At 41.0% G+C, this 26,382-nt stretch overlaps 1 protein-coding gene and 1 pseudogene across 4 annotated transcripts in view; one reads left to right on the top strand and one right to left on the bottom strand.

Moving 5' to 3' along the window:
- PLCB1 (phospholipase C beta 1) overlaps positions 1–26,382 on the top strand; it is a 688,962-nt gene that overhangs the window by 570,496 nt on the left and 92,084 nt on the right. For 3 of the 4 annotated variants that reach the window (XM_032351387.1, XM_032351388.1, XM_032351389.1), the window contains 4 exons: positions 2,139–2,271; positions 4,714–4,767; positions 7,719–7,938; positions 10,625–10,805. In XM_032351387.1, coding sequence (XP_032207278.1) covers positions 2,139–2,271; positions 4,714–4,767; positions 7,719–7,938; positions 10,625–10,805 — 588 coding nt within the window. Of the gene's footprint in view, positions 1–2,138; positions 2,272–4,713; positions 4,768–7,718; positions 7,939–10,624; positions 10,806–18,311; positions 18,624–26,382 lie in introns of those variants that run through there. The other variant, XM_032351390.1, reaches the window with a different exon arrangement.
- On the bottom strand, positions 19,349–19,469 carry LOC116596672 (annotated as a pseudogene).

The following is a 26,382-nucleotide window of genomic DNA, read 5'->3' on the forward strand; positions in this document are numbered from 1 at the left end:
AATTTCTTGGTGAACAAAAAATATGCAATCCTTCCCTTGGGCATAATGCTTCTAGGGAGAATTTTGCTGATGGATGTAACTTAATAATGCAACCAGAGTAGGACTTACCCATCCAAAGAAGCCTCCCCCCCCCCCAAAAGGCAGAGTTCTACCACCGTGAGTTGTGTAGGCTGGTTAATTTCCTCCTTTAGGTTCCTGCCTCCCCAACTTCATTCCCAGCCATGGGTCCCAGGGATCATCGCTTCCACTTCAATACCACTGGCCACGAGCAGGCCATGGTAGATAAGTAGGGGTGATTTGTTGAATTGATATAAGTTCTGCCATCACTGGAAGCAGTTTCAGAACTTGTGCTTTAATGATGCTTTGGGGGGACAGAGTAAAAGCCATTGGTGACAATCCTTTTCATCTTACATTTTATAAAAATATTATCATATGACCTTCTGCTATCTGTAATCTCATGACACCATATCAGAATGTTGGGCTCCAAATGATTTCTGGCTATTTCATAATATTGTTATTATGTTATATTATATATGTATTTTTAATTTACTACCAAGTAGAACATTGGGATAGCCATTGTCAGTAATGTCTGCCATGAACCTGGATGGCAAGTCTAAAAAAAGAGTTGAAGGGCATTTCAGAATTGCAATGCATCATTGCAAAGGTATGTGATGACTACTGAGGCAATTATTTTATAAAAACAATGCTTATTCAGCAAACATTTACTAAATGTTTATTCTACATAGGACATAGTGGACTAGCTCCTAGGAGGAATGGAGTGGAGATTTTATAAATTCTGGCACATTTATTATTATTATTCATGGGTAGTATTATACAAACTTAAAAATTTTATTTATTTTATTTTTTTAAAGATTTTATTTATTTATTTGACAGACAGAGATCATGCGTAGGCAGAGAGGCAGGCAGAGAGAGAGGAAGGGAAGCAGGCTCCCTGCTGAGCAGAGAGCCCGATGTAGGGCTCGATCCCAGGACCCTAGGATCATGACCTGAGCCGAAGGCAGAGGCTTTAACCTACTGAGCCACCCAGGTGCCCTTAGACTTTATTTATTTTAGACCCACCTACTCACTCTGTGACAGGGACTATTCTAAGTACTTTATAACTGTTAACTTATTTGATCCTTTAAACAACCTTACAATGTACATAATATTATGACACCCAGTAGAGACACATCTTCATATATAAAGATGAAGAAACTGAGGCAGAGAGTTAAATGACTTGCCCAACCCTACACTGCCAAAAGTGACAAGGCCAGGGGTGCCTGGGTGGTGCAGGCCCTTGGACATCTGACTCTTGGTTTCAGCTCAGGTCGTGATATCATGGTTGTGAGATTGAGCCCCACATCGAGCTCTGTACTCAGCACAGAGTCTGCTTGAGATTTTTTCTCCCTGTCCCTCTGCCCCTCCTGATCATGATCCCCACTCCTTAAATAAATAAATAAATGGCAAGGCCAGATTTTGAACCCAGATAAGTTTGACTCCAAAATCTGTGCTTGTAACCACCACACCAGTTAGCTACTGCTGCATAACAACTCCCAAATTCAGTGGCTTACAACATCAAAAATGAATGACTGCTTTTCATGAGTCATTTGGTTAGCTGAGCAGTTATGCTGATTTGGACTAGGCTCAGCTCCTCTTAGCTGGACTCCCTCATGTGTTTGTGGTCAGCTGGGGCTGGCTGGGCTATGAAATCCTTACCTAGATGACCCGGCTCTCCTCAACATTATGTCTTGTCCTCCATGGCTGTAGCAGGGGTCTGAGAAAGAGAGGGAAAATTCACAAGTGCCTTTTCAATCTTCTGCTTGCAGCAAATTTGCTACTGTCTCATTTGACCAAGGCAAATCACATGGTCATGTCCAGAGTCAGTGTGGGAGGGCACTACAAAAGGGCATGGACATTGAAAGGTGTACAGAGCAAGGCTTTTTGATATAATCAACCCACTACAGTCATGGCTCAACACCATGCTGTTTCTGCCCTGCTTTCCAGAGAGTTTCATTTTGATATTTCAGACCCCAGATGTGTTGTGAAAATGCTAAATCAAATGTAGACTCGTTGGCTTTAGAAGGTTATAAAAGAACAGTAAAAAAATATGGAAAATGAAAGGATATTTATGATTATAGGCTGATCCTGGGGAAACACCATCAGAAGCTCCAAGTGAAGCCAGGACAACTCCAGCAGAAAACGGAGTGAATCACACTACATCCTTGGCACCCAAACCACCATCCCAGGCTCTCCACAGCCAACCAGCTCCAGGTAAACACTCTGAAAAGAGAGCTAGACAACATGACTAAGAGCCTCCAGTTTATTTGTGCCACTCAAGGAGATAGCATGAGCAAAGATGCAAGGACGTAGGAGGAGCTCCAGAAGTGTGGAATGAATGCATGCATGCATGCATGAATGAATATATGCCAAGAAAGGCTCATGAGTGATCTGGTTCTGATGATAACTTATGAAGCTACCATGAACCATCGTCCAGATCCCCATGTCTGTTTAGTGATGCAGTTATAATCGACATGCCCACAGGCTTGTGAAGGACTCTTCATGCAACTTACGAACAGCTATGCTTGACAAGCATCTTCTCAGCTCTACCTCACTCATTAAGTCTCTGCCAAGAATTCCTTTCCATCTTTCTCCAACTTACTTTTCAATGACTTTGGGTGTCCACCAGCACTCTATTCAGCCCTTCAAGTGGATTGACTCATTTCACCCTCATACCGGGGCTGAGTGTAGCTTCTGTCATTGTCCCCAATGGGCAGATGAAGAAATTGGTTTTGAGATGGAGAAGTACTTCCTGAAAGCCACATAGCTAGTGAAGAGGGAAGTCAGGATGGACACTACTCCCTGTGATCCCAGTTCTTGCTTTCAGCTCTACTCTTACCAAAGGTCCACTCATGCCTCACTTAGAAAAAAACCTTTGATTTCTGTGCAGCTAACGTTGACCTTTAATCTAAGACTGCTTTAGGCAATTCTCTCTCCTTTGTATGTCCTCTTTCCCCAGTAGATGGCAGGTTCCCCAGGACAGGCTTCAGTTTGATGCTTTCTTTGCACAGACCTGAGGAATAGCATATACTTGATCACTTTTTGTCCAGTGGGTTAATATAAGGTAAATAAAAGGCAGAAGAATTTCCTTCCATGAAGGTATGTCCTTCCTTCCTCATCCAACTATAGCATGGCAGTGATGAAATCCAGATCTTTTGTTTGGAAGGGAAAGGGCATTTCTCATAGGAGAGAGTGAGATTTTAAAAAAGAACAAATCACATTTGAATTTGTATCAAATGTGCTTTTCAGAAGGTTGTTGAGATCAATAATGCTAAGAAGACGATTTGATCATTGGGAGTGGTATCTTCAAATAAGATTTTCATATTCCAAATACAAACATTTTGAGTACTTCTGGAATATAAATAAGTCATTTAAATACATGAGTAAATATAGTCTTGTGCTTTGAAGAGTAAAAGAAAATTTGGCATTTTAGCACTTGATTTTTTTTTTTAACTTGGTATTTTGAAATAATTTGACTTACAGAAGCCTTTTTAAAAAAGGCACGGAATTGTAAAACTGATCTCTTCTTCCCTGGTGTTAACATCTGTCAGAACCATCGTGCAGTTATCAGACCTGGAAATTAACGTTGGCACAGTACTTGGAGCTGAACTACAGACCTCATTTGAACTTCACCTGCTTTCTACTAATGTCTTTTTTTTTTTTTAAGTAGGCTCCACACCCAGCATGGAGCTCAATGTGGGGCTTGAACTCATGACCCTGAGATCAAGAACTGAGCTGAGATTAAGAGTCTGACACTTAACTGAATGAGCCACCCAGGCATCCCTCTACTGATGTCTTTTTATTGTTCCAGGTTCCAACCCAGGATCCCACATTGTATTTAACTGTCATGTCTCCTTGGTCTTCTTGAATGTATGACTGTCCTGTCTTTCATGACCTTGACACTTTTGAAGAGTACTGGTCAGTTCTTTTGTGCAGTATCCCTCAGTTTGGGCTTGTCTGATGTTTTCTCATGATTAGAGTGAAGTTTTGCATTTTGGGCACGAATATTGCAGAGACAATGCTGTCCTTCTCACTACAGCATATTAGGGGTAACTGATGTCAGCATTTCTCATCATCCACCGTGTTCGATCACTTGGTTAAGGTGGAGTCAGCCAGGTTTTTAAAGTGAAAGTTCTCATACCCCTTTATAGATAATAGTTATCTTGGGGGAGATACCTTGAGATTATAAAATATCCTTTTTCTTCTTCAATGTATCTGATCATTTTGGTGCCCAACAGTGGATCTTGCCTGCCTCAATTACTACTGAGTGCTGGTCCACGTTTGATTTTTTTTTTTTTTTTTTAAGACCACTTGCAATTCCTGATCTTGCCAAAAGGTGGCAGTAGCATTGCTTAAACGGAATTTGTCGACCATAGTTTCTACTCAAAGTGGAGGGATGCCCTTTCTGTCTATAAATGGAGCATATAGACTTGAATTTAATTAGGTTTGCGTCTAAGTAACAAAACGAAGACATTGCTTCCAAGGTTTTTAGTTCGTTTGCTTGTTTTGGGGTGTTTTTTTGCGAGTAATTTTCTCTTACAATTTCTTATTTCTCCATAAAGAGACTTGGACTCAAGGGCCAAACTTAGTTGTTTTACAGGAAGAATACACTTTTTAACGTTAAAGGAGGCTATTTCTTTTGTCTCTTTATTTCAGGTTCTGTAAAGGCACCTGTGAAAACAGAAGACCTTATTCAGAGTGTCCTAACAGGTAAATGCTGCCCTCTTCCCCAAGGAATTAAGCAGCTGAATATTATACAACATAAGTATTTAGCGAGAGAGGATGTCCCTCACCTCTGAAAAATAACATAATTAATATTTCTTCTCTGAAAATACCCACAGATATACAGTCTGAGTTCAAATCACATTATACAATGCCATCATGTCATCATAAAGAAGTAACCATATTTGGCAGATATGACTCTATTGGTATAAAAATAATATAATTTCATAAGATATTGATATTAAAATCAAAGGATAGTTTCATACTGGAAATATGACCCAGAGAACGGGAACACACGCCCTCCCAACGTGCCAATAATAAGGCGTATATTTTAGAAATGCAGAATGTGAGCCATTTGGGGCCACCGAATACAGAGTATTTAGGAACTGTGATCCCATCAGAAAATAATTTATATTTGTTTAGTACCTAAAACTAGTAGAGCTAAAATTGGTACCTGGTTTCTTTACTATAATGAGCAGCATGTAGAAGCATCTTCGAAACGTTTGTAGTATCTGGCCCAGTACACAGAAGTAATACAAACACATGTTGACCAAAAAGCAGTGCTCTTGGTAACAGCCAAAAACTATAAACAACCCAGAAGTCCATAAACAGTAGTGTAGATAAATAAATTGTGGTATAGTCATAGAGTGAAATAGGGTACAGCTGGAGGGATAAATTAACTATGATCATACACAACATGGATAAAATTCACATGCAAAATGCAGAGGGAAAGAGGCCAGATGAAAGAGAGTACATTCTTTATAATTCCAGCTATATACAGCTAAAAACACAGATTCAGATGATACTTGGGAGGGAACAGGGGATGCAAACCCCAAAAACAGGATCTCCAGAACACTGATAATGTTCTGATCTTGATCTGAGAGGTGGTTAGGAAAGCCTGTTCACTCTGGGAAAACATATAATGGGGTGGATTTATGATTTATGTGCTTTTATGTGTGTATATTTCACCAATACGTAAAATCTGCCTTGAATAATTACTTGAGGAATGCATTAAAACATGTTCTTAAAGATTCAATCCCATGGGCAACAGTATATTTTTAACACATAAAATAAGAAACAGAAGTGTAAATACAGCAGGATTCCAGGGTTATTTTAAAATACATAAATGTGTAGACAAAAGGCAGTGGATGTGTACCATTATTAACACTGATCATCTCTGGGTGGCTTGCTTGGGAGTGATACTTATTACTTTATGTAAATGAACATTTTCGTTATGCTTAAGACCCTACTCAAAGAAAAGCCTTTAATCCACAGACTTTAAAAGAAAAGAGTACTTTCTGTGGAATTTTTTTTTTTTAATTATAGGTTGGAACATCTTGAACCCTCTTGCTAAACTTGCTGTTGCTGGGTGCTCTATACCATTTAATGAAGTGGGATTGGATCTGTTACCCAAAATGTAGCAATTCCTTAGGATTATAAATTCTTAGTATAATAAGTTATTATGCAACCATAATGAGTCCTTTTGGGCCTGAGGGAAACCATTAGATAAATGTACCTGATTCTCTTCTTGGCCTCTTTCTCAAAAGGAATCGAATGTCAGGAGAATAGACACATTATAAAAAAAAGAAGGGGGAGCATGTTTCAACTGCTTAACGGCCTTAGCAGAGAAGCACATAAATTATTTTTCTGATTTCAGTGTTTATCCAATAGATAGCTCATTTCTATTCAGGTCTGTCGATGTTCATGGCATATATTATTTCTGAATCTCATGACAGTTCTAAATATTTATGATACCATATTTTTGTTCCCAGAAGCAGAAAGTTCAAATGAAAGGATGGAAACAAGGGAACTGTATACTTAATTTAGGTCCAAACAAATGGTAATTCATTGAAGTTAAGACACCGTCAATTTGAAGGCAACCCACTCTTCATGGATTGCTGAGAAAGAAAAGCACCAACAAGTTGTGATTGTACAAAGTATCTGAATTTTAGAAATGTTCACGTACTTTAAAATACATATTCTAGAATTGATGACATTTGTCAGTAAAATACAGAATGATTTAAGGTCGAGCTCTGTCACATTACATGTTTTCAAAGCACTGGTTAAAATACCATGTAGGAATAAGGTATGCTACCACGAACCCTGATGGTTCCTTTGGGCAAATACCATCAAGGGACCCTCCCTCGCTTCGGGTCTTTATCCTGGAACACTGTTGTGATAAATCCAAACTTAGAGGGTCTGGGCTGTGAAGAGTGCCCCTTGGAGACGGTGCTGTTACGGGTGATTTGTTAAGCCTCGACAAGCACATTGCCAGAAACTGTGTCCAATACTTCGCATGATTCTTTCATTTCATCATCACAAAGCCCTAACAGGTAGTGGGATTATTGAGGTCCTTAAAGTGGATCCTGTTGGTGCCCATCCCTTTCCCATGCTCCAGCTGTGGTGCTGCTAACAGCTCACAGCTTCCCCTTCTCTTGGCAATTGCCCTCAGCCCAAAAGAAGATTCCTCACCAGGAGGTTATACCTTCCCTCCCTGATTTTCTCAATTTGCAAAAGGCTGGCCTTCTTACCTCAAGGTGAAACCCAGGCAGAAGCCAGGCTCCTGCTGAGACCACACCATTGCTTCCCCCCCCCCCCCCATCTGCTGCGCTCCCCTCTTCCCTCTGAGCCTCTCTCAACTAAATCACATGCACCGGAGTCCCCTCCTCTCAGGCTTTGTTTCTGGGGAAGCCAAACTTCTCCCAAAAATTATGAGTGAAGAAATTGGGTCTTTGAGAACTTCAGTGATGGAATCTCAGAAGTTAGCAAGTTCGAGAGCCAGACTGGAACCCAGATGCATTTGACATCCAAGCGCTGCTTGGAAGCTCCAGTTGGCTGGGATCAAACCAGCATTGCCTGGGAAGCAGGTCGCGACTCCTCCTGACATCTGTGTTTGCTGTCCATCCACGTCTGTTAGCTTTTATACCCATTTGTTGCAGAAGTGGAAGCCCAGACCATCGAAGAGCTAAAGCAGCAGAAATCCTTTGTGAAACTTCAAAAGAAGCACTACAAAGAAATGAAAGACCTGGTTAAAAGACACCACAAGAAAACCACTGACCTTATCAAAGAACACACTACAAAATATAATGAGATTCAGAACGACTACTTGAGAAGGAGGGCAGCTTTGGAAAAGACAGCCAAAAAGGATAGTAAGAAAAAGTAAGTTGAGTGAGTGTTTCTGATTTGTTTCATAGTATGAAGGAAAAGAGTCCTTCACATGGATTTTCAATATTTTTATACCATATTTTGGATATGGGGCAAGAAGGAAGGCCACCCCAGCTCGGTTTTGCTTGTGGACTAAATTTCTTCATTTGCCCACCTCCTAAGAACAGATATGCAGGAAGTCGTATCCTTGGGTTCAGGCCTGTGGGCCCAATACCAGTGGGCTGACTTCCCATGTTACAGCTGCCAAGCTGGTAGGTATGCAATTTTGCCATGTTCTAGAACCTAGTTGAAGAGGTGACTTGCTGTAGAAAAGAGAAGTCTCAACTACCCTTTGCTGCCTTTGCTGAAACCCACAAAGCCTTGTACAAGTAGCCCTTGTTTGGGTCTAGGGATCCCCATAGCCCCATGTACCCAGACCTTGACAGGGAGAAGCATCCCTCATATATTCATTCAACCCACATTTATTGCGTGCGTACTGTGTGCCCTGGGGACACAGCAGTGACCATGACTGATGCAGTTATCACCCATGCTAGCTAGCATGGCAAAGCGGGGAACTATGTGATCATGCAAGCCACCTGCCATTAAGCTGAGTCAAATAGGTTCTACGCCATCCTTTCTTTCACTTCCTTAAGGAATAATCTTATCTTGATGCCAGGTTAAAGACAGATGCAAGAGGCAATTTCAGATCCATACATGTGATGTATGATTGAATATGTGCTTAACTTAAAGACACAATCAAAGCCCAATACTTGGGTTTTAAAAAGTAACAACATCCCCATTTCTTAGAACTGGAATAGTCTTAAAAGCCATCAAGGTGAACTGCTCCTACTTCTTCAAGGAGAAAGCCAAAAGCCCAAGACATTTACACATTACACAATTACAGTTATACAAGTGGTTCCAGCAAAATTGGCCTAAAACTTCTCCTAAATTTCTGTTGTAGGGATGTATATATGGGGTCCTTTGTTTATTCGCACATTTGTTTACTTGGAGGTCATATCCTGAAAACTTCTAATAGAGTATGGAAGTAACTCATCATAGAAGACAGATGTAAAAGTCCTATGAAGACAGAAAAAGAGAAGTGACACACATACACGCAGTCTGAGTGGCTACCAGTTATTCAGACCCACTGTCCAGTATGGCAGTCACTAGCCACTTGTGGCTTTCAAGCCCTTGAGAAGTGGCTCATGGAAATGGAAATGTGCTGTTTAAGTCTAAAATACATACCGAATTTCAAAGACTCCATGTGTTATTAAAATTAATTTCACTCATTTCTTTTTACTTTTCAAGTGAGCCACTAGAAATTCTAAATCACGTATGTGGAGAAAATCAAATACGTAGCCCATGCTGTATTTCTACTTGATAGTATCAACCATTTAATGTCATTTCTGTCCTTGAAATGCTGAATTTTAGCTCTTAGCCTCTGAGAAAAGGGAGTAGGGGCTAGACAATTCTCCTTATCTGATTAAAGCAAAGTTGCTTGTTTTTCCAAGAGAGACAAACATTTTCCTGGTATTAAATTACAGAAGAATTCATCTCATGGATCTTATACGGGCAATAGTAGGCAACGGAGGATAATGTCTGCAACGCTGTTTTTACAGAAGATGCAGAAACACTGTTCCCTTGGTTGTTTTTTATACTTTTCTTAAAAAAATAAACAAAAATCCCTAAGATACATCAAAAGAAACTTCTCTTTAAGAGTCAGAGCACTGAGGCCTGATCATGTCCGTCTCTCTTCCATCACCTTTGATACACATTAAAATCCTGAAAATACCTCAGAGTAATAAATGATAATATCATCCATTTCCATGTGTCCTACAAAAAGTAAGACCATAAATTTTAAGGGATCACACCCTATGTTTTAGCACAATAAGTTAGTGAGAATTGCTATGATTTATTTCCACATGACTCCTAATCTTCTCAATATCTGTGTAATTCTCTGGCTATGAACAACTCAAAGAAAGTCACCCTGCACAACGTAAGCACACAAGAAATATTTTTCAATGAACTCATGCATCCTCCTTTCTCTTGTAACCTAAGCATTTGGAGGAAAGCGCCATTTTGGGTACAGCTATCCATGAAGTTGGTATAACCCCCCCCAAAGAAACTTACTTGATAATGTATCTTTTCTTTAAAAGATATCAAGTAACAGAATGTCAGCTGGGGGGGAGGGTTTGCCAGCAGGCGGGGTCTGCACATGCTCTCTGTTTTCAATCCATAGCACCCGGATGCAAAATTCAGCCGCTCTTCAACTTCCCTGACAGACTCCAATTGATGTTGAGTGTGGTGAAGTCCTTACGGGACATAAGTAGCTGAGAATCACATTACACATGTCTTGTTAAAAAAAAATAAAAGATAAAAGCCTTAAAAGATCCTTATTAGGGATTGTTTTTCCCAAGGTAGGGCGGATTATCATTCTCTCTACCACTACCACAGGGTCCCCAGCCTCCTGGTTTTCCTTCTCAACTCCAACATGAAATCTCCCAGTGTCATCCACTCTCTGTGTTTGGAGACCCTCCACTGGTAAGCTTGTCCTTGGGGTGTCAACCTCTATCTCAAGTGATTTATTAAAACATTTATTTCCCAACACATCCTCTGTCTAGGAGGAACTGTGATGCACAACCTTCTCTTCACCTTGTTATGCCCTGCATGATTTGTGACTCAAGATCTGTGTCTCTTGCAGATCAGATCCCAGCAGTCCTGACCATGGTTCATCAACGATTGAACAAGATCTTGCTGCCCTAGATGCTGAAATGACCCAAAAGTTAATAGACTTGAAAGACAAACAACAGCAGCAGCTGCTTAATCTTCGACAAGAGCAGTATTATAGTGAAAAATATCAGAAGCGAGAACATATTAAACTGGTAAGCCCAAGAAACGCATTTCTGTTTGTATAGCTGGAGACCCTCTTTTCTACAGAAAGCTCTTGATGTTTTTGGATAACTTTAAAGAGAGACAGTGGGGGCTCCTGGGTGGTTCAGTTAGTGGGGCGGCTGCCTTCAGCTCAGGTCATGATCCAGGAGACCCAAGATCGAGCCCCGTGGCTCTCTGCTCAGCAGGGAGTCTGCTTATTCCTGTCCCTCTACACCTCCTCCCCCAACTTCTCGTGTTCTTTCTCTCCCTCACTCACTCTCTCTCAAATAAATAAGTAAAATCTTTAAAAAATAAATAAATAAAGAGAGACAGTGGCAGTTCTGGCTGGCACCTTCCTTTGGCTTCCTTAGCCAATAATCTTATCTTGATGTCAGGTTATAGAGCGAGGTAAGATGCATTTCTCAGATCTGTAGTGTGACATGATTTAATGCGTGCTTCACCTGAAAGCACAATCAAAACCCAGTCCTTGGGCTTTATAAAACAATGAAATAATTTCTTAGAATTTGAAACTGCATAAGGGTACCTCATGTCCCCCACACTAATATTTTACAAGCTCCACTGCCCCAGCATCTTCACCAAGCTCCCCTCTGATCCCAATGATGCTATTTTACTGTTTTTATTTTTCACTAACTTATTTTGGGGTTATAGTCTTGGGGAGGGAGAATCTTTGAACTCCCACAAGGAATTTAAAAAAACGTGCTTATTTTGGTTCAAGAAAATTAAGAACATCCTACTTATAAATGTTCACTATTTTTGGTGTCAGCAGGCCTAGCAGGCATTAAACAATACAGCCCAGTCTCCTACATCGAGGAGAGTAGAGGAAAGGATCTACAGGACCAATGTGGGATGTTGTCTACCCAATCGCTGTGCGCCAATGCCCCTCCCCCCCACCCCTCCCCCCACCCCCCCACCCTCCGTGGAAGAAAATGTCATAGTCCCTCTTAGTGGTCAGTTTTGTCCTCCAGAATGTTTTCTCAAAGGTTGTGACATTCTCTCCACTGTTGTTGATGCCTTGACACATAGTATGGTTGTGATAAATATTTGGTGACAGATTAAATGAATCAAATGATCAAGTAGTCTTAAAAACAAGCTTGTGCCCCGAACAACACCAATGAATAAGTTAATAGAAATGAAAAGCATGTAGCCAGAGTTTGTATGAGTTTGTATGGTTCTGCTTTGGAGTTAGGTGGATGGAGTTAGGTGATTCAGTATCCTGCTGTTGACCTAGTCTGGTTGTCCAGTGATAATATGCAAACGAGCAGGTCAAAGTCAGGTGAGGAGCGTATCAAATATCGGATTCCACTTGGCCGGTTAGTCTCAACTTCGCATGCATCAGAATCACTTGGAAGGCTTGTTAAAACACAGATTGTTGGTCCTTGCCCCAAATTTCTAGCTCATCAGGCCTCTTGAAGAGCTGGTGATAGATGTTTTGGGTTCCTGGACCACACTTTGAGGACCGCTGCCTGATTCCTAGGTGTATGGCTGAGGATTTATTTTTAACAAGCTCCGCCTGATTTGGGGTGGGGGTGGGGGGTGCGCTGCCTTGTCTGTGAACCTCTGAAATAAGCTCTGAGCCATGAAGGAATGGTAGGTCAGGGATCAGGTTCAGTGTAAGGAAGGGATTGCCTGACAGACCAGAGAAAGTCAAAGTAAATCTTAGTGAGAAATAATGGCTTTGAGACCTTGCTACAACCCCAGCCACCTGATTTTCTCCAGTACCTCATCCCTAGTACTCCAGAAAGTAACAACAATAATAAAAATTAAAATAACAACCGTGTATTGTGCATTCACCATAGGGGCCCTACCTGTGTTAACCATTTACAGAAATTGTCCAATTTAATCCTGACAACCACCACCCCTGGAGTTTAGTATTACTGTCAGCATCTTTTGCAATTAAAAACAAAGCAAAACAAAACAAAACAAAAACAAAAACAGAGCAATTCACAACTAGAAAAGGATGAAGTTGGGATTTGAACCTTGGTCCCCCGACTCTAGAGGCCCTGCTTTCTAACCATTGTGCAGATACCTCTGGTAATTCAGATCTCAAGCCCAGCTTATCATAATGACCTCATATCGACTCATACGGGACGTGCACAGCCAACGCCTTCATTGCAATGCCTAGGATACTGCTCTTTCTCCCTCTTTCTCTTCAACAACCTTATTATCCATGCCACGCATCAGCACAGTTTTAGAACATTTTATCACATCAAAAAGAAATCCTCGTTCATTCATTCATTAAGCAAATACGTATTAGATACCTACTCAGTAAATATTTTCAAATAGAAGAGGATAAAAGTGACAATCCCAGCCTTTATGGAGACTACATTCTAGATGAGGGGTCAGACCATGAACAAAATAATTTCATAAGGGACACCTGGGTGGCTCAGTCGGTTAAACGTCTGCCTTTGGCTCAGGTCGTGGTCTTGGGGTCCTGGGGTCCGACCCTTCTACCTCTCTTCTACCTCTCTCTCTTCCCCCTCCTCCCATGGCTCATTTTCTCTCTCTCTCTCTCTAACAAATCTTTTTTAAAAGTTAGTAAAATATATAGTATGTCAGGTGGTCCTAACTGTTAGAGAAAAATCAATGAGAAATGGGGATATAGGGAGGGAGGTTGGAGGGGAGGTTGAGGAGCATGCTTTGAAATTTCAAATTGAGTAAACAGGGAAGGGCTCACAGAGAGGCAGCAGCTGACCTGCAGTGAAGGACTGACTTCTACAAACATGGGGCAGGATTTTGTTCAGCAAAAGGATTAGCAAATGCAAAGACTCTGGGTGAGGGTTGGAGCTGTGTGCTGGGGGACCCACAGTCTGCTCTGTCTGAGACTGTCAGAGATAGGACTTCTGGGGCTGGGGACAGATCTCATAGAGTTGTAGACCTCTTGTGTTTCAACTTTCATGTGCCGTTGATGCCACTGGAAGGTTTTGCATGGAGGAGCCACATGACCTGAAGTAAGCTTTCCGGGGATCATTCTCCTAGTGCCTGGTGAAGAGTAGAGCTTCAGGAAAGGGCTGTCCCAGAGGAGAGTTAAGATGAATGGTGACCCAAGGGTTTAGAAGCCCTGGGGTTCTCTGGCAAGGGACTGCGGTTGACAAACACGGTTGTTATGCTTGAGTTTTAGCGTCCAAGAGACCACCAAGGAGCCACGCACCAATGTAATCACACGAGGGTTTATTTGACAAGCTTAAGCTTGGGCCCAAGTATACCCGACACAGTGGAGTAGGTACTTGAACCCCGAACCAGATTACAGTCAGAGTTTTTAAAGGCAGAGTAGAGATGGACTCCGAGGTGGGTGAGGACAAAGGGGATTAGGAATGGTGTAAGTCTCTAAGGAATTTTGGAAGCAAGGTCTCCAGGACCTTGAGGTGCTAGCTATTGTTGGGAGAAAGGTTATGTATTACCAGTAATAAAAATCTTCTCGTGAGACGCTTTAAATGTGTATCATATGCTTCCAAATGATTGCTGACACTATCTTGGAGGTTTAGAGATAACGTTTCCTAAAGTAGACTTACAGGATCCTGGTCGGACCTGTCGGGGTAGGGGGTCAGTCAGGCTAGGATTGTCCTTAGCAAAACCTCAAGGTGAGGGCAGTTGAGTCCCCAGGGGTGAGCCACTCTGTCTGTTTCAAGGGCTTGTCAGTAGGTAAGGAATTTTAATGATTTTCTTCTGCCTCTGTGTCCCACATCATTCCTCCCTGAACAATTTTGACCCTTAAATCTTTAATGTTGTTGAGGGTAGAAGGTCTCATCTTCTGTAACTTCTTCCTGCTGAATAGGGGCGTAGAGTTGTCCCTACCTACTCTGGTCAACATTGATCAGTTGGGGAATGTATAGGGGAGTTATGAAAGACAGAGGCAGCTGAGTCCAGGGGTTTAAATCAATCATTAAAGGAGAGAGGGACTGTTTAAAGTGCTAACCTGAGTAGGTCAGAACCCAAGGAATATTTTATGATAATCTGGAACATCAGGATGGCTGTATTTATGTCAGGGCTAGACTCGAGGTGGGTATAGCCTTGTTTCTCTTGGCCTCCACAACTGTGACTATTATTCGGAGGACTAGGCAATTCAGCCATAATCTTCTGGGGTTGCCCCAGAGTTCCAGCCCCTGGCCAGATTCCCTTCCCCAAGGAGAAAGAAGAGGTAATTCAGAATAAGAGGAAAACTCAATCGCCATGGGAGATTCCCAAACCAAGAATTCAGAGTGTGGATGAAAACAGAAGCCCAGACGTGCCAGAAGGGTCTTTCAGGGAGCAGGGAGGTCGTACAAATGGGCGCAGCCATCACAGGGAAGAGCTGCACCCAGTCACTGTCATTGGAGGAACACCTCAGCATGAGGCCCCACATCGGACCTCGGCGGAGGAGGTCACAGAGAGTGGCCCAGCAGGTTTTCTCCTGGAGGGGCAGGTGGACTGGGAATGAAGGAAGACCAAGCTGAGCTTCTAAGTAGAAAATCACGCCCCTGCAGAGACACTGGGGCAGGAGAAGTCGTGAAACTCCTCCTGGTGGGGAAGAGGGTGGCAGTCTCACCACAGATGTTTCTACTCACTTCTCTCTAGGAAGGAATGAGTGTGTCCATAAGCTTTGGGGCGCCTGGGTGGCTCCATCCGTTGAGCATCTGCCTTTAGTTCAGGTCATGATCCCGGGATCCCAAGAGCGAATCCCACACTGGGCTCCTTGCTCAGTGGGGAGTCTGCTCCCTCTCTCTCTGCCTGCCACTCCACCTGCACCTGTTCTCACTCACTTGCTCTCTCAAACGAATAAATAAAATCTTAAAAAAAAAAAAAAATTTTTTTTTTTTTTTTTAAGAATTCTTTAGAAAAGCATACATACATGTCCAAGCTGGTCTGGCCCTTTCAGGCCGAATATACTCAAAATACTCACACCGTCACCTTTGTGATTATGGATTTGGGTTTCAGATAAAGTCCTGATGCCTTTGAACACACTTGCATTCTTTTGTTAAGAAGGCTGAAACACCTAAGATTTAGAACCACACAGAGTTTGTTTTATGGCTGTGTAGAGGCATCTACAATTTCTACCACGTGCCCTTAGCTGGTACGTATCAGAACTTTCTATCACTCCATTTGCAACAGCCAGAAATTGTTCTGCCAGGAAATCTTTTGACCGAGAGCACCCAGAAGTGTTAGTTCTATCTTTGGTTGTGGATCCGAGTTGAGAACAGGCCTCTCAGGCTAAATTAGACAAATGAAAGTGTAATTAAAAAGCAAGTAAGCCCCAGGTCAAAAGGGGAATTTGGGTGATGAGGGAAATTAAACAAGATATTTCATCTCCCAAAATTGGTTTGGGAATTAAATACAGATGGTTTAGAATAAGGTGTATACATTTCTAATGCTGGCCCCCACAATTCAAGGATCAAGAAAAAAGGTATTACATCAATCAACTCCCTGCCAGACATTCACTGAAAACTCAGTATTTGTGGACTAGCGTCCAGCTAGTTCAGTTGGTAGAACATGTGACTCTTGATCTTTGGGTTGTAAGTTCGAGCCCCACGTGGATGTAGAGATTGAGTAAAAATAAAATTGTTTTAAAAAGCTGATATTTGCAAAACACTGGAGATGAAGATGAAGGAGAATGGGGTTACCGCACACTCCGGGAGCATCTCTCACAAAGTTATGATAGCATATGATAAGAGAAATAAGAAAGGTATCAGCAAATTGATACGAAAACTTGGAGGTGGGAGTCATTTTTGTAACTCTATAAACAGATAAATACCAACAGAATATTTTTTTAGGTTATCATTCGTAGGAGGTGTAAAGTGCACGCCCAGCTTCACAGACGCTATAGCTTCAAAGAGATTTTTATACCTGTCTAAGGAACCATCTTTATCATTGCAACTCAGTATCCAAATAGCTCCGCTCAGGTTACTCAAGTGTGGGTCCCAAATCACCTGGGAGCCTGTTAGACATGCAGTCTCCTGCCTCACCCCAGAACTGCCAGATCACAATTTGCATTTTAATAGGAGTCCCAGGTGACTTGTTACACATTCAAGTTAAAGGAGCATGGTTTGAGAGCCATCCTTATCTTTGTTCAAAATGCCTTTTGGAATAAGGCTAAAGTTCCTTTTACTTGAAATGAGAAATTCAGCCTGTGCTCCATTATTCACAGCTTGATAATCAAGCTCGAGGGGTACCGATTGGTGGTGTCCAAGGCATGGGGCCTATGGAAATCCCTCCTTTTATTTCCTGCCTGGACTGGCGTCAGAAAAAAACAATTACTTTCAGTTAGAGGGGAGTGAAAATAAAAACGTAAATTCCCCAGTCCCCTTCAAGTTCTTGCACTCCCTAAGCTCTCTCCACAGATATTTTGAAAATCTATGAACCCCAATTGGGGACCCCATTCCAAGGATAGGTTTGGGGAATTTGCCCTAACTTGATCTGTTTTTCATTAGCAGCTGTAGGGTGACCCCAACTTTTGGTCTTACCATTAGCGTTAGGTCTTCATTTTAAAAGTGATTTTGTTATGGGGCACCTGTGTGGCTCAGTTGGTTGAGCGTCTGACTCTGGGTTTCAACGCGGGTCATGATGTCACAAGCCCCATGTCAGGCTCTGCACTCAGCGGGGAGTTTGCTCAAGATTCTCTCCCCTTCCCCCTCTGCTCCTCCCCACCCTCACTCCTCTCTCCCTAAAATAAATAAATAAATCTTTAAAAAAATAATAAAATGAAAGTGACTTTGGTAAGTGAGAGAGAATCTTAGGGGGTCCCTCTGGGGGGTTCTTGATGACTGTCAATAATGAGCCCCAGTATCACATTCAAGCTTAAAAACCCACAGCCTAGTGGGGGGGGGACTCACTAGGTGATGCGCTGGGGTCACTTCTCAACTGCAGTGGTGCCTCGCCCGCCATTTTGTTTTCTCTCTTTTTCAAGGCTTCAAGAAAAGATTTCCTCTTTTTTTCTCATGGTCATCACACTAGTCATCCTATGCAGAGGATTGTTTGGTTGTGCTTTGCTCCCTGCGTTTTCTCCTCTTTCTCATATTTAAAGTCTCCCACTTATTCCAGCCCATCCATTTCTCCCTTCCTTCCCATCAACTTTAATGGCTGCTATGGTTCTTCTACATCCTCCCACTTATCTCACCAGCAATCACTTCTGGGTCTTAAACCAACTTTAGTATACACCCACCTGAGTTCCCCAAGTCCCTGCCAATCCCGGGGACTGAAAGATGTACTTCACAGTGAAAGCTCTGGGTGAATGCCGACCAGCTGCTAATGGATGGCCCATCAGGATGTGAGTAAGGATGAGTGAAGGTCGAGAGTCAAATGTTATTTCAGGCCACTGCTCTCCCACTGAGTAGCTGTGTGACCCCTCTGAACTTTCATTTTCTCATCTGTCCAATGGATGTAAGAATAATCCTCATTTCATAGACGCATAAGAAGGAATAATGAGATAATGTTCACCAGTCATTGTTGTCAGTGAAGCCTTTTTTTTTTTTAAAGGCAAGAATTAACTAGGAAATCTTGACTTCAAATATAAATGTGTATTGCAGTTTTTGACATCCTGCTGCAGCCGGATGGAGCTCATTGCCTTCCTTTGGATGATTTCTATGAGCACCATTTGCTGTCGCAGCCTGTAAAGAAGCCAACCTTGAATTTTCTCCCTTCTATGGTCAGCCAGTTCAAGTGTATAGACCAGGAATAATTGCAGTGTCAAGAAGTGACTCTACTGAGTTGTGGTGGTGTTCGCTGTCTTCCTCCAGTATTCTGACTTTAACATGGGATTATTTTTCTTAATAAATAAATGACTTAACTTTCCTAAAAACTTCACATTCTCCACCAGATAAGAAATGACAAATAAATAAAAGACTTTAGTAGTGAAATAAAGAATGAAAGAATTGTCAAAATGTGTTCTCATTTTCAATTTTTCTGGTCCCCATTGGGTAACCCTAATAGAATGGATGCTCTTCTTTTCATATATATTTCATATATATATATACATATATATATGTATATGTATATATACACACACACACACATATGTGAGATATATGTATAGCATATATATATGAATAGAAATTATCTTTATCTTAAAATTCTATTGCTTTAATTATGAGCAGAAATTAATATATTTCCATGTGTGTATTGGCCATTTGTATTCCTTTTTTGGGGGGACAGGAAATAGGATTTATTGGTGGGCATGAATAAGAAGAGGGCAGCACCAAGGCTCTTATGAGTGCAGGGCCCACCATTTGTTCAGGGGGCCATGATTAGGGATGTATTTCACCCCACAGCCATCTGGACTGAGCTTCTTTTTGGCTACCATGTCCTCAGTTCATTTGTATTAAACTTAGTAAAGTCCCACTTCTTGGAAATGTGGTTCTCCTGGTGGTCAGGGAACTTGAACTTGGCCTTGAGTAGGGCCTTAATTGCATGCTCCTTGTTTTGCATGTTGGTCCTGATGGATATGGTGACTTGGCCAATGTGGACCCTGGTCACTGTGCTCTGGGGCTTTCCAAAGGCACTCTGAATACCTCTCTGGAGCTTAGATTGAGGATAGCACCAGCAGAAACCCATGTACATTGGAAAGGGCTGTCTCCAAAGTCCTTTAGGGCAACCAATACAAACAACAGGCTGCATACACTACTGTTTGCAACCACTGCACACCAGGCCCCCAGCGGGGAGAGCAAAGTCATCTTAATTGGTGGCATATTATAGTCTTTTTTCTTTTTACATACTGCCCATTCACATCCATCACATACTTTTCTGCTGCATTGTCTCCTGTCTTTTTGACCCACAGAGTTCATATGGTATCTTTTCATTTATTATTTTGGGAGGTGGGGAAGTTAGAGTGTGAAATACACTTATATAACCATTCATGCATTGAAAGTCATCGAAGGCTTCCTGTGGTCCTCATATTCGTGGGGAAATTTGTGTGGACCAAACCTAAACATCGTCCTTGCCCCCCCCTTTTTTTAATGCGAACTTATCTGTTTATTTACAGCTTTTGATGCTTAAAATTTCAAATAAAATGATCTGTCCAATTGCTATACTTTTAAAAAAATAAATCATTTTTCCATTCTCTTCTAGAAAAAGCTGCAGTGCAAATTAACAAAGACTAGTGAAAATATAATTACATTTAAAACATAACTTAGGAAACATTATGTAGCTCTTTTATTTTATTTATTTATTTTATAGACTTTATTTATTTATTTGACAGAGATCACAAGTAGGTAGAGAGGCAGGCAGAGAAAGAGGGGGAAGAAGGCTCCCCACTGAGCAGAGAGCCCGATGTGGGGCTCAATCCCAGGACCCTAAATCATGACCCAAGCCAAAGGCAGAGGCTTAACTACTGAGCCACCCAGGTGCCCCACCTCTTTTAGATTAGAAAGCATAAACATGTAATTGTTGGTAACAAAAGTCAACCAGAATGAAATACATTTATATCTTATGTTTGCATGCATCTTATAAAGATAACAAAAAATAGTAAGTTTTAAATTTTTACCAGAATGAGTATAAACATATAAATAGGCAAACCCTCCCTTTATTTTTAGTTCATTTTTTTCTCCTATATTCAGTAAAAATACTTTAACTTTTCAAAAGTATATGACAGGTCTCAGGACAAATCTCTCACTTCTTTAGCATGTACTTTTCCATCCTATGATATGCACAGTTTAGATATTATGATGCATTTTTAAATGGAACAATTGAATGCCAAACCCAAGTTGCTTCAATGTAACTAGAGAAGATTTAAAGCTAGCCCTGGATCATCGTGAATTGCAGCATACGTACTGTATTGCCACATGCTAGTCTGGTACGTGCTAGTTGGTACTGCCATGGTAGTGATGTTAGGTGGCACTGCTTCTTCCTCCAGTTTTTATTCTTCAGTCTTGGGAACACCAAGCACATCAGTGGTTGAAAGTAAAGGTTGTGAAGTCAGATAGATCTACTAAGAGTATGCCCATCTTTATCAGGTAACTTTGTTGCATAACAAAGACCTCAAAACTTACTGCCTTAAGATGACAATTTGTTTAGCTCTTGATTCTGTGGCTAGCCATTTGAGCTTCACTCAACTAGATGGCTCCTCTAGTCTTGGCTGGGCTCATTCAATGTCTTGGCTGGAGTTCATTCATGTGTCTCTGGTTCAGCCATCCATGGCCATCCATCTGCTAGGGCCTCTGCTTTTGGAGATTAGCTGACTGTCGAGCGGGTCAAGACAGGTGACTGATCCACATGTCTTATCCAGCGGGCTGCTCTGGGCTTGTTCATGTGGAACCTGAAAAGGATGCCACCTATGAGCAAGAGGAATGGACAAGGTGTTTTGAGAGGTCTTAGAAACTTCTTCCTTCTTCTTTGGTCAAAGCAAGTCGTAAGATTTGCCCAGATTTAAGGGACAAGGAAATAGATTCTATCTTTTGTTTGCGGGACCTACAAGTCACATTACAAAAAGTGTGAATACAGGAAGTGGTGGAGAATTAGGGCAATAATTTATACACAGCCCTCATAATTTGGATGTGAGATGCAATAAAATAATCCAGGGAAATTTAACACAGTGCCTAGAAGACAGTCATCATTCTTTACCAAAAGACTATTTGCACAGGATCTAAATTGAGAAAACATTACATCCATTTTTAGTTGCATAACTTTTGCTAAATCGTTTCACTTCTTTGAGTGCCTGTACCCTCATTTTTAAAACAAAAAGTTTGTACAAGGATGCTTGTAAAATCTCCCTCTGACAGTAATGCCAGTTTCCCTTAATTATAGAATCAAAGATGATCCTCCTCTTGAGCCTCTTAAAATAATAATGAGGGATTTCAGTTGAAAGCAATAAGCTTTGGTTTTTCTTTTGTGTGTATACACAATATAGCTTACTGTACTTTTATGTGTTAATTGGTAACTATTTGGGTAACATTAAGGAAAACAATCAGGAAATAGAACCATCCCCAAAGGTAAAGAAAATAATAGTTTTGACTTGTGTCAACTTAAAAAAGCTTAGGGAACAGAAGGGACTCTGCTGGAAGGAAAATTCCAAAATAGAACCCACAAGTCTGATCATTTCATTTGTGCCCTCTGGAATTGCAGGACTCATTGCATTCCACTGGACAAGTCAGGGATGTTGAAATGATATATTTTGTATTAAGAAAACAAGTAGCTGACATGCTGTGGTATGTATCTTCACAGGCAGTCCTTCTAAGTTTGGATTCCAAAGGGACTGTTGAAATATTAAGTCCATGATTTATTGCCCTATTTTAGTAAAAAACCACAGGACAATTCACATATCTTTTAATCAGATCTCCTTTGCTAATTATTTGAAAACCTCCAGTTTGAACATTATTGCTACTTTCCCACATCTGAGTGGTGACCGATATTTATTTATTTATTCTGAATTAAATGGTCTTGACATCTTTTAAAATTACAAAGCCTTACCCTAAAATTTTTTTTTTAGTTGATTTAATCAGATATGATAATCTCAATTAAGTTGATGAAATGCAAACATTTTCTCATTGGTAAAACCCAGACATCATTAGCATGCCCTAAGTAGACCTCCCTTTATCAAATTTCTTGATTTTTTAAAAGTTTGAAGGTATTTCCAGTTGATAGCCTCATAAAAGAATACCAGAAATATCATTCAAGGGAGTATGCTACATTGATCTATTTATATTTCCCAGAAAGCTCAAAAGCTGGCATTTACCTCAGTATAACTTAAAGGTGAAAAATAATTTTAAATGTTACAGCTTTAATGGGTTATCTTACTGACACTGACCAGGAATCTTGGTCAGATTTTCATTTTTATTTATTTTTTTGCCCAGCAAGGAAAAAAATTCCAAGGATCCTTTAACATTTAGACTCCAATAAGCTGCTATAAATTCTACATAGCTATGCAAATTTAAAAAATAATAATTTCATAGGTATGAAAGAATATCTCAGACAATGATGGTTGCCCTTGGAATCCAAGATGGTGTCCTTCTTAAAAGAAAAGAGAGCTAGTGGAGGCTATCAGCTCCATGTGGACTGAGTCTGTCTGTCGGCTCACAGTTGGACCATCATCAGCCCAGTACCCAGCACGTCACAGGTGCTCACTTAATATTGGTTGACTGGACTCAATGAATATTTCTCAATTCAAATGGCCAGGATACACCCCAGTGTGAATGTCCTCCTTGCATTGAAATTCTCAGTAATGTGTTTAGTCCATAGATCATTACTTAGTTTAGAAGCATTATAAATTAATTCTTTGTAAAAGGAAAAAAAAAAAAGACAGTGAAAATTCAGAGTGGATGCTTTAATGAGGAGAAAAGAAGGTGGGTAGCTTCTCTAGATATTACTGGAAGGGGGGGAAGGAAGGTCGGTTGTGCCTGAAGTGTGAACGCTCTATATTGGACTTTCGCTCATGTTCCAAAATTGTCCTTCTTAAGAGGAGACTGAACAGGCCAACTTCTCTCCACATGCTTTTTTGTTTTGTTTTTTGTTTTTTTAATCCCTTTTGAATTAGAGTCAAGGAATTATTCTCTTCCATGGAAACCATTCGCTCACCCTCAAAGGAGGGACCCAAGTCAATTTCAGCATGGAGTTGAAAACAAGCATGAAATTGTATTCCCTCGGGGCTTTTCTTTTTCACTCCTTAAAAGGTTTGGAACATTTAACTAGGAAAGTTGTCAAGAGTGGTAAACAAAAAAGCCCAATAATTGAAATGTGTCTAATCCTTTGGGCCAGAGAAAAGAATCATACTAAAAGTTAAAATTAAATGTTGTTTACCGCATTTCCATTTAACCATGCACTCTCTTGGTTTTTTGTTTGTTTGTTTGCTTGTTTGTTTTCTTTTGTTTTGGTTTATTGCCCTGGGAATTCTAAATTAATCTTTTCTTCTTTCCTGTCCTCAGTGAGTTTTGTGACTAATGCATAGTTGAATAGTTCTTTGAGTAGAACCTGTCTGCCAATAAATACACCCGAAGTGAATGTATCCTTACGGTAGTTCAAAAGCACTCCAGCTATTGTGTGAAAAATCCCTCTTATGGGTGCCATTTTCACATCTCATGCAATAGAAATCCTGGACCCCATACTCAGAGAAGTTCCTTTTTCTTATTTGGGGTTTTCTATTTCTACTTTTTGTCAGGATTCTCTTGGTTGCAAGTGACAGAAATCCATGTTAAACTTATTTATATACTAGAGAAATGCACAGGATAGGTCACATGAGGAAAGACTGACAATCCACACCAGAGAAGTGAAGGGATGGAGAAATGGATGCCAGAAGTCACTGGCAGCCCTTTCTATGTCTGTCTGCCTATCTGTTTTCCTGTATCTCTCCCTTTTTCTCTCTTTTCCTGTCCTTCTCCCTTCCTCCTTCCTTTCTTCTTTCTCTCTCTCTACTAATTTTCAATGTGTAGTACCACTATTCTTTTCCAACAGCATGCAGGCTTCCCCCTGTCTGAAAACATAGGCATCAGCCCATCTAGGTTATATTTCTTTCTCCAGTAGCAGGTTGGAAACATCTGGAGGAAAGCCTTATGAGGGTCATGTGATTGTCTAAACTTGCAACCTTAGAGCAATCACCTGTGGCTAAGGTCAGGTTATGACTTGTCCGACTTGGATCAGTGCCTCCCCTGGGACCAGTTACCTTGGGCAAGAGATGGGAATGAAGAATACAGTAGCTCCCATGAGAACCACATTGGGCACAGAGCCAGTTCTCAGAAAACAGAAGAAATTCTTCTTAGAGAAGTAGTGTTGGGTAGAGAAAACCAGAAGTAAGCCCCAACTCTCTTTTTAGCGTAGGAAAGGGATAACTTACTGATGTATATATAATCCCATTGCCAGTTTTATGGGAGTCTGACAATAATGCAATATTATTAACAAAGACACAATATTAATCATTTTACTTCCTGGACCTTAAGTAGTAGAAGGGGGGGGGACAGTAAATATCGAAAGGGCAGAATTACAGTAAGAGTGCTGAGTTTTTTGGAAATAGCTGGAAAGGGCGGAATGCTACAGCGAGGGGTTTGTAGTATAGAAGAGTGGGGAAACCAAGATTAACTGAGCACAGGATGGAAAGACATTCACATATCTGCCATATTAAACTCAGAGATGTTGTCCTTTTTAAAACACATATTCTTTGTGATTCTACAGAAACAGTTTTCATCAGTTGTATGCAAATCCATGTTTTTAAAAACATACCTGGATTTCATAATAAGGCATTTGTTTCTAAAGAAATAAAACTTAGCTTGTTAAGTGTAAACTTTTGCAGCCGAAGTAGGCACAAGGCAAGATTCATTAAAGGCACTCTCTGGCAAAGTTTCAGGGCTCAGGAGAAGGAGAACCAGGAAAGTCACGCCAGGAGAAGGTCCACACTCTTGGGCGAGGTTCCAGGACTCCAGAGAGGGGAGTCAGAGAAGTCGCGCTGGGAGGGAGTTGGCGGGGGTCTTTTATTGGACCAAGGCAGCTTGGGCTCATATCCATATAGAGTAAGGTATTTGGTGATCGGAGGGTATGGGGTGGGGGCTCCTGATACTCCTGTTTCCTGCATAGGTATTGGGTTACCTATGGAGACGTGACCTAGGCATACATCCTTTTGGCAGGAGAGTCAAGGGTTAAGGAAGGGGTGGGGGAAGGGGCTGGAAGATGGCAGTACTGGCAGTCATTTCTGTTATTCCTCCTGCATTCCCAAAGCCCCCGACCCAACATTAAGTACCCAAACTATATAGTCATTAAGTACCCAAACTATATAGTTTTGAAAGTATTTTTAGTAAGACAACCCATGGCTTGGACATGCTGCTTCTTTATTGTCACCAAGGTCAAGATCACTGTGGTTTTAAAACGTAAAAGATTTCATTCACAATCTTTTTCTGAGCACCTATTTTGTGTAGAGTCTGGGGTTCCAATAAAAAAGTCATTAGGAAAAATGATTGCAGTGCTGGCATTCCTTTAGGGAGCAATAAGAAAGCATGTGCATACAAAGGGCAGTTCTATAATTGGTATCTTTTACAAAAGCCAGGTAAGGGGCCAAGCCTAGAGTTATCTGGGTGGTCAAATGGGAGTTATCACCAAAGGCTGGCTTAGAAAGGAAAGGAGCATGGACACATAGAGACCTTCACTACTACCCACTCTTCTTAGAGCAGCCCAGAATAATGGAACTTTCTACAAATCTTGGGAATGTCCTATGTTGTGCTGTCTCCCACTCAAATGGAAATATCATCAACATAGAGAAATAACAAGAAACAAAGTATAGAAGCAGGTGTGTGCCTGAACAGTTCAGAGAGCAAAATGCTGACTAGGTTATTGGATATGATGAGTATTAGCCCAGATAGGAAATTTGGAGCCGGAGCATAACATATTTGAGAATAGAGGGCCAGTTAAGGCTTTGGTAGATATAAGAAGGAAAAATATTTGGAATGGAGTGGAAGGACAAAGGAGAGACCGAGGGCAGGAAAGGAATTCTTGGAATCCAGACCGGAGTTCGCAAAAATCTGCATCAGAATGCTGTTAACACAAAGCTTTGAAATATAGGTAACCAGAGCAGTTCACACATCTCTGTGACTCCCTAGATGTGGAAAGTACCCAAGAAGAAACTCACTTTTGAACTATATGATGATAATCAGTGGGATAATACAATGACTTGTCTTCTGTGCAAGACAA

Source organism: Mustela erminea, chromosome 7, assembly GCF_009829155.1.
Source record: "Mustela erminea isolate mMusErm1 chromosome 7, mMusErm1.Pri, whole genome shotgun sequence".
Classification (NCBI taxonomy): domain Eukaryota; kingdom Metazoa; phylum Chordata; class Mammalia; order Carnivora; family Mustelidae; genus Mustela; species Mustela erminea.